At 43.7% G+C, this 16,888-nt stretch overlaps 1 protein-coding gene across 3 annotated transcripts in view; it reads left to right on the plus strand.

The window, feature by feature from the left end:
- Positions 1 to 15,973, plus strand: part of DNTT (DNA nucleotidylexotransferase) — a 47,160-nt gene extending 31,187 nt beyond the window's left edge. Inside the window, exons 7-11 of one of the 3 annotated variants that reach the window (XM_003922351.4) lie at positions 2,635 to 2,767; positions 3,897 to 4,005; positions 8,692 to 8,937; positions 12,358 to 12,441; positions 15,549 to 15,973. In XM_003922351.4, coding sequence (XP_003922400.1) covers positions 2,635 to 2,767; positions 3,897 to 4,005; positions 8,692 to 8,937; positions 12,358 to 12,441; positions 15,549 to 15,635 — 659 coding nt within the window. In that variant the 3' untranslated portion in view covers positions 15,636 to 15,973. Of the gene's footprint in view, positions 1 to 2,634; positions 2,768 to 3,896; positions 4,006 to 5,856; positions 7,221 to 8,691; positions 8,938 to 12,357; positions 12,442 to 15,548 lie in introns of those variants that run through there. The other 2 variants (XM_010333233.3, XR_012512905.1) reach the window with 2 other exon arrangements.
- The last annotated feature ends 915 nt before the right edge of the window (positions 15,974 to 16,888 follow it).

Here is a 16,888-nt window from a genome sequence, read left to right on the forward strand (position 1 = left end):
CCAGGCTCAAGTGATCCTCCCACCTCAGCCTCCCAACTAACTGAGACCACAGGTGTGTACCACCACACCCTGCTAAATTTTTGCAGAAATGGGGTTTCACCATGTTGCCCAAGGTGGTCTTGAACTCCTGGGCTCAAGCCATCCACCCACCTTGGCCTCCAAAAGTGCAGGGATTACAGGTGTGAGCCACTGCACCTGGCCCCAAATTTTTAATAATGTGAAAGTAAGGAAATCTGTTGCCAGAGGAGACCAGGAGAAAAAGAATATAGACAGTGATCTTTTGTTTAGGTAATGACAAAAACAAACAAGTAAACAAAAACACGCAGTGGCAGAGGAAGCAAATCAAATCTTGATAAGTTCCATCAGTGATACTATAGAAGACCCCTACTCATGTTTTGTAAAGTTGCTATGCTAATCTTTCAAAGATTGCTAATAATACAATGCCACATAGGAAATAAAAAGAGTCCAAGAAAAAAAGATCCAATATTTATATTCCAGGCCCCTGAAAGTGCACATTTAATAAGCACAACTTACACCAGTTCTCAAGATGCCATTGAAAAGAAGTTAAATAAGTACTAAACACAAGTAGCAAGTAAGTGGTTTGGAATGATGAGTAAAGACTCTCAGTGCTTAGAGAGAAATTGGGAGGCAATCTAGTGTTTCACTTGGATGGAACCCTTATCAAATGATGTCCAGTGCTCTCAGGATCTAAGGACTTCCAATTCCCTAGCTTTGTAAACTAAATTTTTGCTTTTCCTATTGACCTTTTCCAACTCTTTGAATGAACCAGCTTTACTCATTTAGTCAATCAGTGATTCCCATCAGACTGTTTAGTGCCACCAGTTCTATGCAGAAATCAAGGAATGCCCTCCCGTTATACTTATACCCCCAAAGTGGTTATAAGCACCCCTCGAAGCAGCACTGCAATGAATGGAATTGTCAATGGGAATTGCTTAGAATACTGCCAAGGGTAAGCTAATTGAACACATTGAAAGTGCGATTCCTGGATCAGATGAAAAACCGGATTCAGTTTTACTTGTATTCGTACTTGATTGCAGTTCCCTGAGGCTTCAGCATACACATGCCATATTTGCCTTGAAAAGTCAATTTATGACCTATAGCAGCACGTATTTCACCTTATACAGTGTGATAAGTTTTCTGTAATAAGTTAAGCACCCTGCCATACCGAAAAGGAAAGCCAACTAAATCAGTTTCATGAATGTCAACAAATTATCATAGTTCTACATGTTCATTTCTAATATCTGTTAGAAATGAACAGGTTAAAGAAATAGTTGCGAATTATGACTTTGGATTATGTATATCGCTGCATAAAGCACAGATGTATGTGGTTATCCACTGAATTGTACTTTGAATATTAGTCATGATGACAGTTTCTGTTTTAGAGCCTAATAGAGCATGATTCTTAGATCAAACTCCTCAGGCTCACAAAAGTGGTCATGTTGCAATAATTTTTAGAAATGTGGCTTTTTACAAAAATAAAAAATAAGTATTAGTATTGATATAAAGAAAGTGGTATTCCCCAAGTGGTGTAGTTTGGTATTGGACACAGTTTATATGTGTATTCATATGAATACCATTTTCTCTTGGTCTTGCAGCATGTTTCTGTGACTGTCCCCATTAGAGATAACATAGGATGTTTGGCGGAATGTTCAAGCCAAATGGCCACCCTGCTGCCTCCCTTCCACAATCCCAGGATGAGAAACAAGGACCAATAGACTTACTGTTGTCATTTCAGAGGGCCAGTGGCAGGTGAAATCGCAAAGGAGGAGACTTAAGCTCTTCAAAAGAAAGAACTGGTGCAACAGAGTTTACAATTAGGAAATAGGCTCCTCTGGAGGTGTCAGAGCTCCCCATTATGGAATCAAGCAGAGTTTGAATGGCCCTCTCTTGGAGACCCTAGATAGGAGAACAGTGATGATGAAGCAGAATTCGATGTCCCTCAGGCTCTGTGGATCTAATCACTCGGCTCATTTCCTCGCCAATACTGCACCCCAAACCTTGGAGATAAGCCTCCCTTCTCCTTTGCTCTTCCCCTCCAAATCTCCCTCCACACCACTCTGTGGGAATCACCAAGTCATTAATTCTTCGTCATAATAACTGACCTTTCATTAATTCATGCTGGTCAGGCGAAGAAACAACAAGCTAAACCACCTAAGGTATTTCCTGCCTTGCTTCCGACACACATCTACCCTGCTCCTATTCTTGACTTTAATTTTTTAATGGATCCATCACCTTTCAACGGTAAATCTCCTCATCCCAATTCTTTACACATTACCTTTTTAAACATAGTAGGACACAGCCTATTGACCAAGAAGGCTGGTTCTTCAGTAGGAAGTCAGATTTCAACAGTTTGGATTCCAGAGGGATGTGAAACACTGTCTCCTTCTTAGGAAATTGTAAGCCTCTCAGTTAGAACGCAAAGACCATTGTTTCCTTGCAAAATTCACAACCAGAAGAATCACATGGATTACTTTGTCTCTATGGAAATGGAGTTTGGTGTTGATGCTTGTGGTCATGTTAGCTCTATTTTGGGGACAGAATCCCCTTCCACTGAGGACTGGTTGTTTCACACGCATATCACTCTCTCCGTTGACCTGTCAAATGGCCTCTTAGGATTTCTGTATTATGAAGACCTTGTCAGCTGTGTGACCAGGGCAGAAGCAGAGGCCGTCAGTGTGCTGGTTAAAGAGGCTGTATGGGCATTTCTTCCGGATGCTTTCGTCACCATGACAGGAGGGTTCCGGAGGTAAATAACTTGGGTGGCTTTGCTTCTTCTGCCCTAATACCTTCAGTGGCTCCCTGACTCAGACAGGCATCTGAAATGGTACAAAAAGCCTTTTGTTATATGGCGTCAGCTTCTTTCTGCAGCTTTGTCTCCCTCACATCTCATTTCAGCAGCCCCAAATGGCTTGTCATCCCCTGCACATTCAGAACTGTTTCTTGCCTTATTTCTTTGCTTACTCAGACTTTTCTGCTTTGACTGCCGTTCCTCAAATTGTCGCTTGGCTGACTTCTCATTCTTTAAGACTTAATTTAGATGGCACCTCCTCCAGAAAGCCTTCCTTGACTCCCTCCTTCTCCATGCTGGATTAGAGACCCCTCTTCCATGCTCCCTGAACACCTGCAAAGCCCTTGATCCACAGAGTTACAGCGATTTGTTTCTGTGTGTGGTTTCTCTAAGTTTATAGAGCTTAGTTCTTAGCAAGACTAGCGCATGATACCTAGCACAAAGGTGCTCAAAGCCTAGGTGCTCAAGAAATCTTGGTTGAGTCAATGAATGACTGACTGAATGAATTCAGGAATGAGTGAACGCTTCACAGGGACGTGTGCAGTTGTTGAATATTGAGGCCTACATTTCAGAAGGGGATTTCTTTCCTCCCACAGCCTCCTCTACCTCTTTCTCCAGCCCTCTTACATGGTGGCTGCTGGAGATTCTAACAAAATAGGTTTGAGGCAAGGGAGAAAGTAGGAGAAAATGGAATGCAAGATAATGCCTTTACTCCATGTCATAATTCCAGCAGTGGTACCTTGTGTTATGTGGATACAGTTCTTGATTTGCTTGTTGTTATGCTTGTCTTCATGTGTGTATGTGTGGTTGTGTATAGGTCTGTGTGTGCAGGAGAAATAATTTTTTGTTATTTTTTGCCCAGATACACATAATCACAGGCATGCTATATGTGACTTTTTCTGTGTCATATATTTATTTTGCAAGGAATAGAGATGTGTAACCAAAGATATTTTGTTTCTTTAAAAAAGTCAAGAGCCTCCGTGTTGCAAATCTTAAGCATAGGGCATAGAAACAAAGGCGATTTTTTTTTTTTAATTAAGACTAAAAATCTAATTGGTTTCTATTTTATATTGCTTTTTAAAATTAGGGGTAAGAAGATGGGACATGATGTAGATTTTTTAATTACCAGCCCAGGATCAGCAGAGGATGAAGAACAACAACTTTTACAGAAAGTGATGAACTTGTGGGAAAAGAAGGTAAGAAGAAAGATGGAAAATCCATGCACACTCCAACATTACGTGAACACTTGAAGTTTGCACATTGCTTGCCTTATAATTACATAATGACCATCTAATCAATTCTCCATTATTTTCAGCAGCTTACACAAAGCCATATGACCTGCAATAAGAGTTTCCTGTTTGGGGTCTTGAAGTACATGTTATGAATATGTCCTAGATCTTGTTTAGTTACACTTACCCTATTGCCAAGAGGGCCAAGTGTGGCTATGCGTTTGTGTTTGATATGCACAGGCATTAGAGCACCCAAACAAAGTGAAAAGCATGCACTATGAAGTCCTGGGAAGTGTGAGCTGGAAAGCTGCAAGGTTGGGTGACAGGGCAGGACTGCAAAGACTGGGATGAAATCAGTATAAGAGGTGTTGATAGTGCCTTGAATTCTGTGCTGGTCAATTATCATCTTGACTTTGTGCTGAGATGGAATGAAGGAAACTAATGAGGGCAAGCTGAGCCCCACAGAGGTCAAGGCTCAGCAACCCCCATCCGCTGGGGAGATCAGATTTGTGACAGGCCTATTGCCTGGTGGAGGAAACCAAAGTAAGCTAAGCTAACCCTGTACCCAGAGCCACATGCAGGCCCTGCCTCCTGTCTAACTCTAGTGAGAGCCCCACCTCCCAGAGAGACCAGAGGGCCCTACCCTCGGGACGGGCTTGTGTTTCTCTCCACGGCTCCATCCTTTCTGAGTAGTTTGCATCTGTTGAGTGTGGACCAAGCTCACTCATATCCCAGAAAGGAAAGGCTTCAGATAAAGTGAAAATAAGAGCTAGAAACACAACCCTAGGGCCAGGAGCACTGGAAATGAAGACTCAACTTTAGAGCCAGATCCAAATTCATCTCTGAGGCCATCCCAACCCCCCCTGTCCCTCTCAGGAGAATGAACACAGGGCAGCCAGTGGCCCTAAGAGTGAACATAATAGACCAAGCCAGGGGATGGCGGCACAAGGAAGAATCAGCGAAGTGGCTCAAGCAGGAAAGCGGAAAGATTCTCATTCATAGACAAGGGAGCATGACCTGTGGACCCTGCTAGTTGAGGCCTGGAAGGGAGTGGGCTCCCTGGCTCCTTACCTGGAGGCCTTGCTGAAATGGACCCATCTGACCTTGGCACCCTCCCCTTCCCATGCCGACACTATTAAAGACTGGAATGGGGTAGAGAGATAGCAGCAGAGAGTCCTCTTTCCATTGGTCTTTCCTTAGTTTCAGGGAAGTCACACCGACTGCTGGTCCCAAGCAGGGATGGACGTTTTATATGCAGGCACCGCAGCAGAGGCTGATGTTAATGTAAGACGTGAGCTTTAGATTTGGGATTCTAAAAGCATAGCCCCGCCATTCACTAGCTATATGACTTGGAATGGGTGACTTAATCTTTCAAAGTTTCACTTTCCTCATCTGTAACACAGGGGTGACAAGCTTCTCTCATTCATTGAAGGAGCAGATTAAATGAAAGAATTAGATAAAGCACTTGGTGCAGTATCTGATGAAAGGCAAAAGCCTAACAAATGGTGATGACTGTTATCATTATCTCTTATTGAACTCTGCCTGAAAGCCTGGCACTGGACCAGGCGAAGGGACTCAGGAGTGGGTAGGGACTTACTCTTCCCCTTCACTAACTGACACACTTTGACGGCAGGGAGGAGCTGTGGGGCAGTTTGCAATTTGGTGTCTCAGCCCTGACTAAACTCCTGCAGCTCCAGGGCTTCCCACAGTGCCTGGATAGTGAAATCAGCAGATGAGTTCTTCACATATATTTATATATATAAAGAATTTGTCTATATATGAAATATATGTATATATGGAGTCTCACTCTGTTGCCAGGCTGGAGTTCAGTGGCACGATCTCAGCTCACTACAACCTCCACCTCCTGGGTTCAAGCAATTCTGCTTCAGCCTCCGGCATAGCTGGGACTACAGGCATGTGCCACCACACCCAGTTAAGTTTTGTCTTTTTAATAGAGATGGGGTTTTACCATGTTGGCCAGGCTGGTCTTGACCTCTTGACCTTGTGATCCACCTGCCTCCCAAGGTGTTGGGGTTACAGGCGTGAGCCACTGCACCCGGCCAAGTTCTTCGTATTTAGTTTTCGCCTCTGCCTCACTTCCATGCCCTGCCATGCTTACCAAAGACTGCACTTTCTAGATTATAAAGTGTATGCAGGTATACACCTGTACATTCTCTCACAACATGCACAACATACACATCCAGTATTTCAAAACACCTGTGGAACGTAGTGAATAACCAGTGGTATCCATTCGAGTCACCCATCAGGTAACTCTAAATGTGATCTTTGTAGGAAACCCTTTGGTCAGGCATGGGAGACAGGGAAGCAAAAATCTTGGAAATATTCATCTTGCAGGGAGGGCTGCCATCCCCAAAGACTCCATTACGAGTTCTCACTAGCACCAGTGGTTCAACCCAAAGAGGGGACGTTAAATGGCTCTGGTTTTGGTTCCCTCCTGGTGGGTGAGACCCTGGGTACAGGACCCTCACTGTTCTATGTGGCCACGTCTCTAGGTCATGGAACTGCTGGGAGGTGGACTGTATTGACAGACATTAGAGGGTAAAGAATGTATTCACTTTAAGAAACTGACTTGAGTTTGAATACTGGGTGCCGAGTTGTTCCAGAAGGAGTTAGAGGGAATTGGAAGCAAAGGGTGGGAAAGGGATCCTTTTTTTTTTTTTTCCTAAGGGAAGCTGTGTTATTACAAATTTGGCTTTAATGTGACACTTGTTCATATTTTTATATCTCCCTTTTCAAATTTACATCATTGAAATTTACCCAAAAGGCTGCTATACTGTACTAGTTTTAGCAAGTTTCCTTAAAAAGTAGACTTGTGTTTTTCTGAGCTGGTTATTGGAGGTTAACTACGGCAACATCTACTCCGCCTCCAGAGGTTCTTCCTGTCATTGGTGCTTCGCCTTCAAATGGTGTTTGTTCTTCAAGACATTGGAGGGTGAAGAGTTCCCTCTTTTGAGGTCAACAAAATAAAAAGTATCTTTTTGAATTGAAATAATGTATTTTGCAGGTTTGTAGAAGAAATGCAAAGCATGATTCCTAACAATAATCAATTTACCAATGATGCCCAGAGGGTGGTCCCTGACCCAGGAACATCAGCATCACCTGCGAACCTGCTGGAAATGCCCTCCCTGCCCCCTACTGCATCACTCTGGGGACAGAGCCATGTAAACTATGCTTTAGCAAATCTTCCAAATGCTTCTGATGATAAAGCTTTTAATCATCTAACCTAAAGAGTGCATGGTAACAAATCACACATCCCAGTAGCTATGATCACATGATTTGAGGGTTATTTGCTGTTTTTGTTGCCAGATTAAGCAGTTAATAGCACGTTTCTCTTTCCCTTCCCCACATCTTGCCCTGTGCCATCAGGAACTCCCACCAAGAATGGCAACTCAGTGGGCACAGCTTAGAATCACCTGTCAACTTTCTGGATAGACAACTTTAGATGAAACGTATGTGGTTAACTTCATCCCACTTTCTCCATGGCAGGCAGAGTAACACTTTTATGAGAAAGAGCTTCCCAAGTGCTACCTAGAAATAGCAAATCATCCTGCCCCAAAGTTACTCAGCCTCCAGCCACAACACTTTGGACCAGTTAAACCTGGTCATCAGTATATGACACTGTCTTCATCCATTTACATTGCTATAAAGGAGTACCTGAGGCTAGGTATTTAATAAAGAAAAAAGATTTACTTGGCCCATGGTTCTGCAGGCTGTGTAAGAAGCATGACACCAGTCATCTGCTTCTGGTGAGGCCTCAGGGGGCTTACACTCATGGCAGAAGGCAACTAGGAACTGGCAGGTGCAGAGGTCACAGGGTGAGAAAGAAAGCAAGAGAGGGTGGGGAGGGGCTAGGCTCTTTGTAACCCCCAGCTCTCATGGGAGCTAAGAAAGTAAGAACTCACTCATTGCCATGAGGAGGGGGACGGCACCAGGTCATTCATGGGAGATCTTCCCCTGTGACCCAAAGACCTCCCGTTCGGCCCCACCTCGAACATTTGAGATCAAATTTCTATGTGAGGTTTAGGGAGACAAACATCCAAACTATAGCAGACATTAACTCAAAGCTGCCCCTCTGGAAACAATACGAATTTTTATTTCATCAGTTATTTATTTTTGAGACAGGGTCTTGCACTATAGCCCAGGCTAGAGTGCAGTGGTGTGATTATAGCTCACTGCAGCTTCAACCTCCCAGGCTCCAGGGATCCTGGAGTAGCTGGGATTGCAGACGTGTGCCATCATCCCTGGCTAATTTTTAAATTTCATATAAAGGTGAGGTCTCATTATGTCACCAGGCTGATCTGAAATTCCTCCACATGGCTTTTTGTTTATGGTTGGTTTGTTTTTAAAGGACTGAGGGAGGCTCAGAAGTGGAGAGAGAGATGTTTTTGCAGTTTTGCCACTAAGTGGCTTTGCCTCTGCCTCTCTCATTGCTAAATTCCTTTTCTGCAGAGGGAGGTTAATAGAACCACTTCCTTGTTTTTTTCTCCTAGTGTTTGCAGCTGGGCCTGTAATGCACGGGCAAACATGTCCATGTTCTGCTCAAATTTGTAAAGATTTCATTTAGAATGCAGTATAAAATCATCGATCCTCTGTGTCAGGGCCTTTTCGTAATGCCGTTCTGTTTGTTTTCAGGGGTTACTTTTATATTATGATCTTGTGGAGTCAACGTTTGAAAAGCTCCGGTTGCCTAGCAGGAAGGTTGACGCTTTGGATCATTTTCAAAAGTGCTTTCTGATTTTCAAATTGCCTCGTCAAAGGCTGGACAGTGACCAGCCCAGCTGGCAGGAGGGAAAGACCTGGAAGGCCATCCGTGTGGATTTAGTCATGTGCCCCTACGAGCGTCGTGCCTTTGCCCTGTTGGGATGGACTGGCTCCCGGGTAAGCGCAACATGGACCCATGGGATGATGTTAGCTTTCCAAAAGATGTAGGTTGAGTCTACCTAGGCCCAGGGGAGAGCTGATGGCAGCAGGGGAGGGGGCAGTACCTAGCAACCTCTAGATCAAGGCATCCTGTCCACACATGGTCAAGTATTCCAGATTAATTTAGAACAGTTATTCCCAGTGTGTGGTCCCCAACACCAGCAGCAGCAGCCGCCTTACCCGGGAACAGGTTAGACATGGAAATTCTTCACCCTACTCCAAAACTGTGGAATCAGATCAGAATCTCTGGGGATTTCAGCCCAGTAATTTGTGTTTGGAAAAGGCCTCCAGGTGTTTCTGATGCAGCTCAAGTGGGAGAACCGTTGAAGTACAGAAACTGGCAAGGGGGTTGAAAAAGGAAACAATGACGTGAAGAGGCAGCTCACAGATTGGGAAAAAAACACCTGCGCATCATACATCAGATGAGGGGCTGTTATCCAGGACATACACAGAAACCAAAAGGCCCAATAACTAGAAAACAAATAACCCTATTTAAAAATGGGCAAAGAATTTGTGTAGACATTTCTCGAAAGAAGACGTTCAAATGGCAAGTAGATATTGCCGTCTTGCTTAACATCTCTAATCATCAGAGAAATGCAAATTAAAACCACAATGAGATGTTACCTCACATCTGTCGAATTGGCTGTTATCAAAAACATGAAAGACAGCAAGTGTTGGCGAGGCTGTGGAGAAAAGGGAACCCTCTTATACTGTTGGTGGTGTTGTAAATTACACATTTTGGAAAACAGTGTGGAAGTTCCTCAAAAAACTAAAAATAGGGCTACCATATGATCCAGCAATCCTACTTCTGGGTATATATCCAGAGGAAATGAACTCAGCGTGTCAAAGAGAGGTCTGTACTCCCGTGTTCATTGCAGCGTGATACACAGCCTAGATATTATATAAAAACAGTCTAAGCATCCACAACAGATGAATGGAGTTTTAAAATGTGGTATATATGCACAGTGGAGTATGACACAGCCCTTTGAAAACAGGACATTCTGTCATTTGAGACAACATGGTCAAACCTAGAGGACATTATGTTAAGTGGAGTAAGTCAGACACTGAGAGACAAATACTGCATGATCTCATGTCTGTACATGTGGAATCTAAAAAAGTCAAATTCACAGAAGTAGAGAATAGAATGTAAAGTCATGGTTAGCAGAGGCTAGGAGGTGAGGGCAGAAAATGGACAGGGAAAAGGGTCGACAGGTACGAAGTTCTGGTCAGAGAGGTGGAGTAAGCTGTGTTCTATTGCACAGTATAGTGACTATAGTTAATAATAATGTACTAAGGAAGATACATTAATAATGTACATTAATAATAATGTACAAAGAAACTAAAAGAGAGGATTTTTAATGTTCTTTCCACAAAGAAATGGTAGATGTTTGAAGGGATGGACATGCTAATTAGTCTGATTTTATCATTCTGCAATGTATATACATGTATCAGAATATCATATTGTAACCCCCAAACACATACAATTATTATACGTTAATAAAAAGAAAATCAAGCTATAACTTTTTTTTAAAATAGCACAAGTTGGGTTCATCCCAGACCTGGTTGCAAGCTGCTGCTCTGCTTCTTACTGTTGGGTGATCTTGGACAAGTTCCCTTTATCTTGTAAAACTCCATTTTCCCATCAGGAAAATGAGGGCGATGACCTTAGCTCCTTCCTTGGGTTGCAGAGACATTAGGTGAGATGACGTTATCAAAGCCTCAGCACCAAGCCAGCACGTCGCCAGTACTAGATAAGCAGTAGCTCCCACCTCCTGCCATTCACAGCAGAGAACACCTGTGATTTGAGTCCCATTCTCACTTGTTCCACCCTCCCAACTAAACGCCTCACCCTGTTTCTCCTGTTTCCCCAGGTAGCTGGCCATTGCTTTGAGTGAAATGAGTTTGTAGAGGGTTTTATACAGATGAATGACACAACACAAATTAATTGTTCTCAGATTTGTGTTAAATGTCAGGTGTCTTTGCTTTGGACTGGAATTACTTCAGCACAGCATCTTAGCACTGGGTTTTCTTACTCTAATAAAAAGTGTTGACTGACAACTGAATGCTTCTTTCATTCTTAAAAAAGGAGGAAGAAAAGAAACAATAAATGCATTTTGTCTGATAGACATAAATCTTTGGGAACACAGAGTCGACTGAGAAAGGGGAAAGTTCCAGAAAGAAGTCCTTGGTCATGCAAGGTCATGCCACTGGTTGAAGTGGTTGACCTTTGCCCATTTTATTTTTAAGATGGACATGTTTTCAGCACATTCTAGTCTCTTTTCTCAGAGCTGTCAGAAATTGTTGCATTGGTTCAAGGCACTGGTAGAGCACTAAGCTCTTTTTGTTTTTTAGCTGCGTGACTTTATTTTATACGGGGTTTCACCATGTTGGTCAGGCTGGTCTTGAACTCCGGACCTCAGGTGATCCGCCTACCTTGGCCTCCAAAGTGCTTGGATTATAGGTGTGAGCCACCACGCCCGGCCACTGGGTGACTTTAAACAAATAAAGGACTTCTAGTTGCAAAGTCCATCTTCTCACCCAGCGGGGGTTAGCATTCCTAAAATAGGAAATTGTTCCTTACCACTAGAGGGCGCCAGTATCCCAGGCTTGCTCCCTAATCCCAAATGAGGACAAAATTTGTAGCTTGTGTTTCTCAGGAAAAGCTGCCTCCATGACAATTCATTGCCCTCCTTTCCCAAGGTGTCCCTGTCCTCTGTCTTAGGCTTCATGTGTGGCTCCCTTTAGTCTCAGAGCCCATTCCTGACTGTCGGAGATGTCATCCAGGAGCAGGTGACTTAGACCATGAGTTTCATGGCATCTCAGTATGAAAGGATGTTAAAGCCCAATGGAGCCTTAGTTATGTCCTTCCTCCATCCTTTCATTCTCTCAATCAAGATTCAGGGAGTCTGGGTGACTTGACAGGAGATGCACAGCCAGGTAGGGACAAAATCCAGGCTGGAATGGGTTCCCTGACTCCTCCATTCTCTTTTACAATAACAATATTCCAAATCATTTAAACCCACCAAACTATTATTTATCCAGCATTTACTCTGGACCAAGCATTATTCTGGTGCAATGCTCACGCTATTCATTTATTCATTCAGTGAAACATTTGCTATACATCTTCTACATGTGAGGCACTATTTGAGGGAATATGGTTGTGGACAGAACAAATCAGGTGCCTGCCCTCACAAAGCTTACATTCTAGTGTGCTTGTGGGAACATGGACCTCTGTCACCAGAGAGCTTGGCCCTGGGGGAGGAAAATCACTTTGAGAATGTTTAGTGGAGTTAGATATTTCACTACAGGGATGTAACCACCTAATACTGAAGACATTCTAGGTGTGATGATAATTTATTTTAACTATCTACTATCCAGCAGTTTGAGAGAGACCTCCGGCGCTATGCCACACATGAGCAGAAGATGATTCTGGATAACCATGCTTTATATGACAAGACCAAGGTACGATTCTCTTCCTAAAATGGCCTACTTTGATCCTCATCCCCAAGGCTGGCTCCCTGAGCTCTTTTTCATGAACTGATTTTGGTGTCCAGGAATGGTCTCCTTTGTTACGTGTGTTCCACTTCCAGTTGATCATAGTTGAGGACAGCAGGAAAGATTTCCACAGAGTCACAGTCTCCACCTTGCCCAGAATGCACTTTGAGAGCTTTTGGCTGAAAGACGATGAGCTAATTGGGCTTCCAGAACCAGTCCAGCAGTGAACATTAACTGGGTTTGGTATATCCTTGGTGTTGGTAATGAGTAACTCCAAAGTAACCAGAAATCCTCAAAAATTACAAATACTACTTGTGTACCCCTCAAATGCAGGGGGCAGTGGCATTTTGAGTGGCCACGCAGACCATTAATGACAGTCTCCTGCAAGAAAGAGAGCAACAGAGCTGCCCTGAGACATGAATGAGCAGCCAGCTAGTCTCATTCAGCAGCTATGTCACTCATTTGATGTGCTAGTCTTACTGTGGTCATGATCCAATTCATGCCTCAGCAAAACGATAGATTACTGTAGAAGTTATAAAGAGTTAAATATCCAACTGTTAAATCTGCAGGTTCTAGGGCTACTCTTTTTACAGTGATCAAGGACACCAAAATAGGCTCCGGGGTGAGGAAGAAGACTCAAAATAACTAGAGGTAAGGGTACCGGCCAGGTGCAGTGGCTCATGTCTGTAATCCCAGCACTTTGGGAGGCGAGGCAGGGGGTCACTTGAGGTTAGGAGTGATCAGCCTGGCCAACACGGTGAAACACCGCCTCTACAAAAAAGACAAAAAATAACCAGGCGTGGTGGCTCGTGCCTGTAATTCCAGCTACTCGGGAGGCTAAGGCAGGAAAATCGCTTGAATCTGGGAGGTGGAGGCTGCAGTGAGCCAAGATCACACCACTACACTCCAGCCTGGGCAACAGAGTGAGACTCTGTGTCAGAAAAAAAAAAAAAAAGAAAGTAACGATCCTTTCCCTCTAGGAGCTTGTAGTCTAAATGAGGTGTATTCAGTTAGAGTTGTCTCAGTTACAAATGTCAGAAATCAAATCTAAAGTGGCATAAACAAAAAAGGGAACTTGGATTATATACCGCAGTATCCAAGGGTTGAGGGGTGGCTAAATATGGGTGCTTAGGCAGGCTTCCCGCAGCTTTGGCTTTATTCTCAGGCAGGTTTTCCCATTAGTCCCACTCTTACGTTTACTCCAGCAGACAAGAGCCTCTTTCCTTTTTTTTTCTTCTCTCTCTTTTCTTTTTCTTTTTCTTTCTTTTTTTTTTTTTTTTTTTTTTTGAGATGGAGTTTCACTCTTCTTGCCCAGGCTGGAGTGCAATGACATGATCTTAGCTCACCACAACCTCCGCCTCCCGGGTTCAAGCCATTCTCCTGCCTCAGCCTCCTGCATAGCTGAGATTACAGGCATCCACCACCACTGGCTAGTTTTGTATTTTTTTTTTTTTTAGTAGAGATGGGGTTTCTTTATGTTGGTCAAGGCTGGTCTTGAACTCCCAACTTCAAGTGATCCACCCGACTCAGCCTCCCAAAATGCTGGAATTATAGGCCTGAGCCACGGTGCCAGGCTAAGAGCCTCTTTCCTAATAATTCCCCCAAGAATCCTAGTTGATACTCCTTGGCCCAGCCTGGGTCATGTGCCTATCCCTGAACCCATTACTGTGGCTCTGATTGGCCAGACTTGAGTCATGTGCTTCTTCTTGGAATTGGGAGCAGCTCCAGGTAACCCTCCTGGACTGAGAGTCAAGAGGAGTAGTTTGCCATAGAAAAATCCACGTGCGCTGGGCATGGTGGCTCACACCTGTAATCCCAGTATTTTGGGAGACTGAGGTGAGCAGATCACAAGGTCAGGTGTTCAAGACCAGCCTGGCCAACATGGTGAAACCCCATATCTACTAAAAATACAAAAAGAGGCAGGAGAATCACTTGAACTTGGGAGGCGGAGATTGCAGTGAGCCAAGACCGCACCATTGCACTATAGCCTGGGCAAAAGAGCAAGACTCTGTCTCAAAAAAGAAAGAAAGAAAGAAAAATCCAGGTGCTGCTCACAGAAGAGGGAGCTGTGGATGCTAGCAGGGAAGCCTTGGATGCTGAGCATGTAGGTGAAGGCAGATTCACATAGTACAATGAAGGAACACTTGCAAATTAACATACTAAATAGTTCAATGTAAGCAAGTAACTTCTGTGTGCCTAGCACTGTGCTTTGTACAAGAAGGGATGGAGGAGAAAAGCTGCTTGGTCTTAAAGAGATCATAGGGTGGCATTCTGCTGGGGATAGAGGCAAGCATAGAAAGTTAGAGGAAAACCCAACACATACAAGTATCCTGTAATTATCAGCAATATGTAATTATGACTGCATGTTAGAATTACCCGGTGCTTTCAGATAAATAAGACCTCTCCTGAGTTTCTGATTTCACTGGACTGGCGTGTGACTCAAGCTTCAATGTTTATTTTTTAAACTCCATCAGGTTGTTCTAATAAATCAGCTGTGGTTCAGAACTACAGCCCATAGGAAGAATATCCAAATGGCTTTTGCTGAATGCGTTAAAGCTGTTATGATTTTACCTAATTCATTTAGTACCGTATTTTGGAAAGTCAGTTAAAATGACTTTTTTTTTTTTTTTTTTTTTTTTGAGATGGAGTTTCGCTCTTGTTACCCAGGCTGGAGTGCAATGGCGCGATCTCGGCTCACCGCAACCTCCGCCTCCTGGGTTCAGGCAATTCTCCTGCCTCAGCCTCCTGAGTAGCTGGGATTACAGGAACGTGTCACCATGCCCAGCTAATTTTTTTGTATTTTTAGTAGAGACGGGGTTTCACCGTGTTGACCAGGATGGTCTTGATCTCTCAACTTCGTGATCCACCCACCTCGGCCTCCCAAAGTGCTGGGATTACAGGCTTGAGCCACCGTGCCCGGCCTTAAAATGACTTTTTATACGCAGAAGCAGGGAATTATGTTTCGGCTATAATTCATTCTGACAAGGCAGTTTTATAAGTAACACTTTCACAGTGTCCACACCATGGTGCTTATGGACAATATCTAATGCACATATTTCTTGTTATGTTTTCAGAGGATATTCCTCAAAGCGGAAAGTGAAGAAGAAATTTTCGCTCATCTGGGATTGGATTATATTGAACCATGGGAAAGAAATGCCTAGGAAAATGTAAAAAATTTTTTCCTATTATTTTCAAGTTAAATAAATAATGCTTCATGTTAGTAAAAGATGCCTTGGGAAAATTCAGGGTTGTTTAGGTCTTATCGAAATGCAGATTGCCACTAGAAATATATAGCTTTGGAAACATGGAAAGGCGCCATGTGGTAATGGGTAAGATTCTAATAGGCCATGTTTATGACAGTTGCGTAGAATTCACAATGCATTTTTCAAGAGAAACGATGTTGTCATTGGTTTCTCATTCAGAGAAGCTCATCAAAGCCCGCTTTGTTCACAGTGCAGCTGAAATACTGTATATCTTCAATAAAAACAGGAGGAAACAAGATGATGAAATCTGATTTTCTTCACTTAAATATTATAAACTATTTTAAAACACAGGTGTAACCAAGTGGAAGACTACAGCTTACAGTTTTTCTTAAGGGGATAAACAGGTTTAATGAAGATGCAAAGATTCCAGCGGGGATTCTGGGTCCCTTCTGGAGGTTGGGGAGGAGGGGTGCTGCCTCTGAACTGGCTCAGTTTGGCTCAGTGCCTGCTTCTCTCCAGCCACTGTACAGCGGGCTCCCTAAGCATCCCAGCACAGGACCACGTAAGGGATGTATTCTCCTTGCCATCATGCTGAAGGAAAGGCAATGTCCTAAACCACTAAGGAAATATCCTTCTTTGTTCCATCTTGAAGCTTCTGTCTACACCTTATGGCTCAGTCTCTCTGAGGAAGTCAGTCTCTCTTGGCTTCTTCATCTGAGGGCACCCAAGGGAAGGGAGGGAGCTCTGGCTGAGGGGGTCTTTGGAACTTCCAGGCTCTGGACCTGTTATCTCCTTTTGCCTCCTCCAGGGAATTAACAGGTCATCTGTTCCAGCTGCTTCGGTGTCTTAGGCTGCTGAAAAGTGGGGAGGCCCATGAAACCCTTCTCCCTTCCTTCCAGTCCCTCCGGAAAGAGGATTTTGGGAGATACAGGACTCATGGAGAAGTATGATGCCCCCAAGATGCACAGAAAAGGAGACTCTTTGCCTTTTTAGGATTAGAACCCAGGGGTGGTGGTGGCAGGAGGTGGGGGTGGTATAATAATTAGTATTGCCAAAAATTCAGCATAACAAGCCATTCTCAAACCTAGAGGCTTAAAACCTTACAGATCTATACACTGGCTAGTTTGGCTGACCGAGGCTGGGTCTGCCCCTCACATCCCTCATCCTCCTCCTGGGACCCTAAGACTTATGTGGGCATATGCTTCTCACGA

Source organism: Saimiri boliviensis, chromosome 12 (genome assembly GCF_048565385.1).
Source record: "Saimiri boliviensis isolate mSaiBol1 chromosome 12, mSaiBol1.pri, whole genome shotgun sequence".
Taxonomy (NCBI): domain Eukaryota; kingdom Metazoa; phylum Chordata; class Mammalia; order Primates; family Cebidae; genus Saimiri; species Saimiri boliviensis.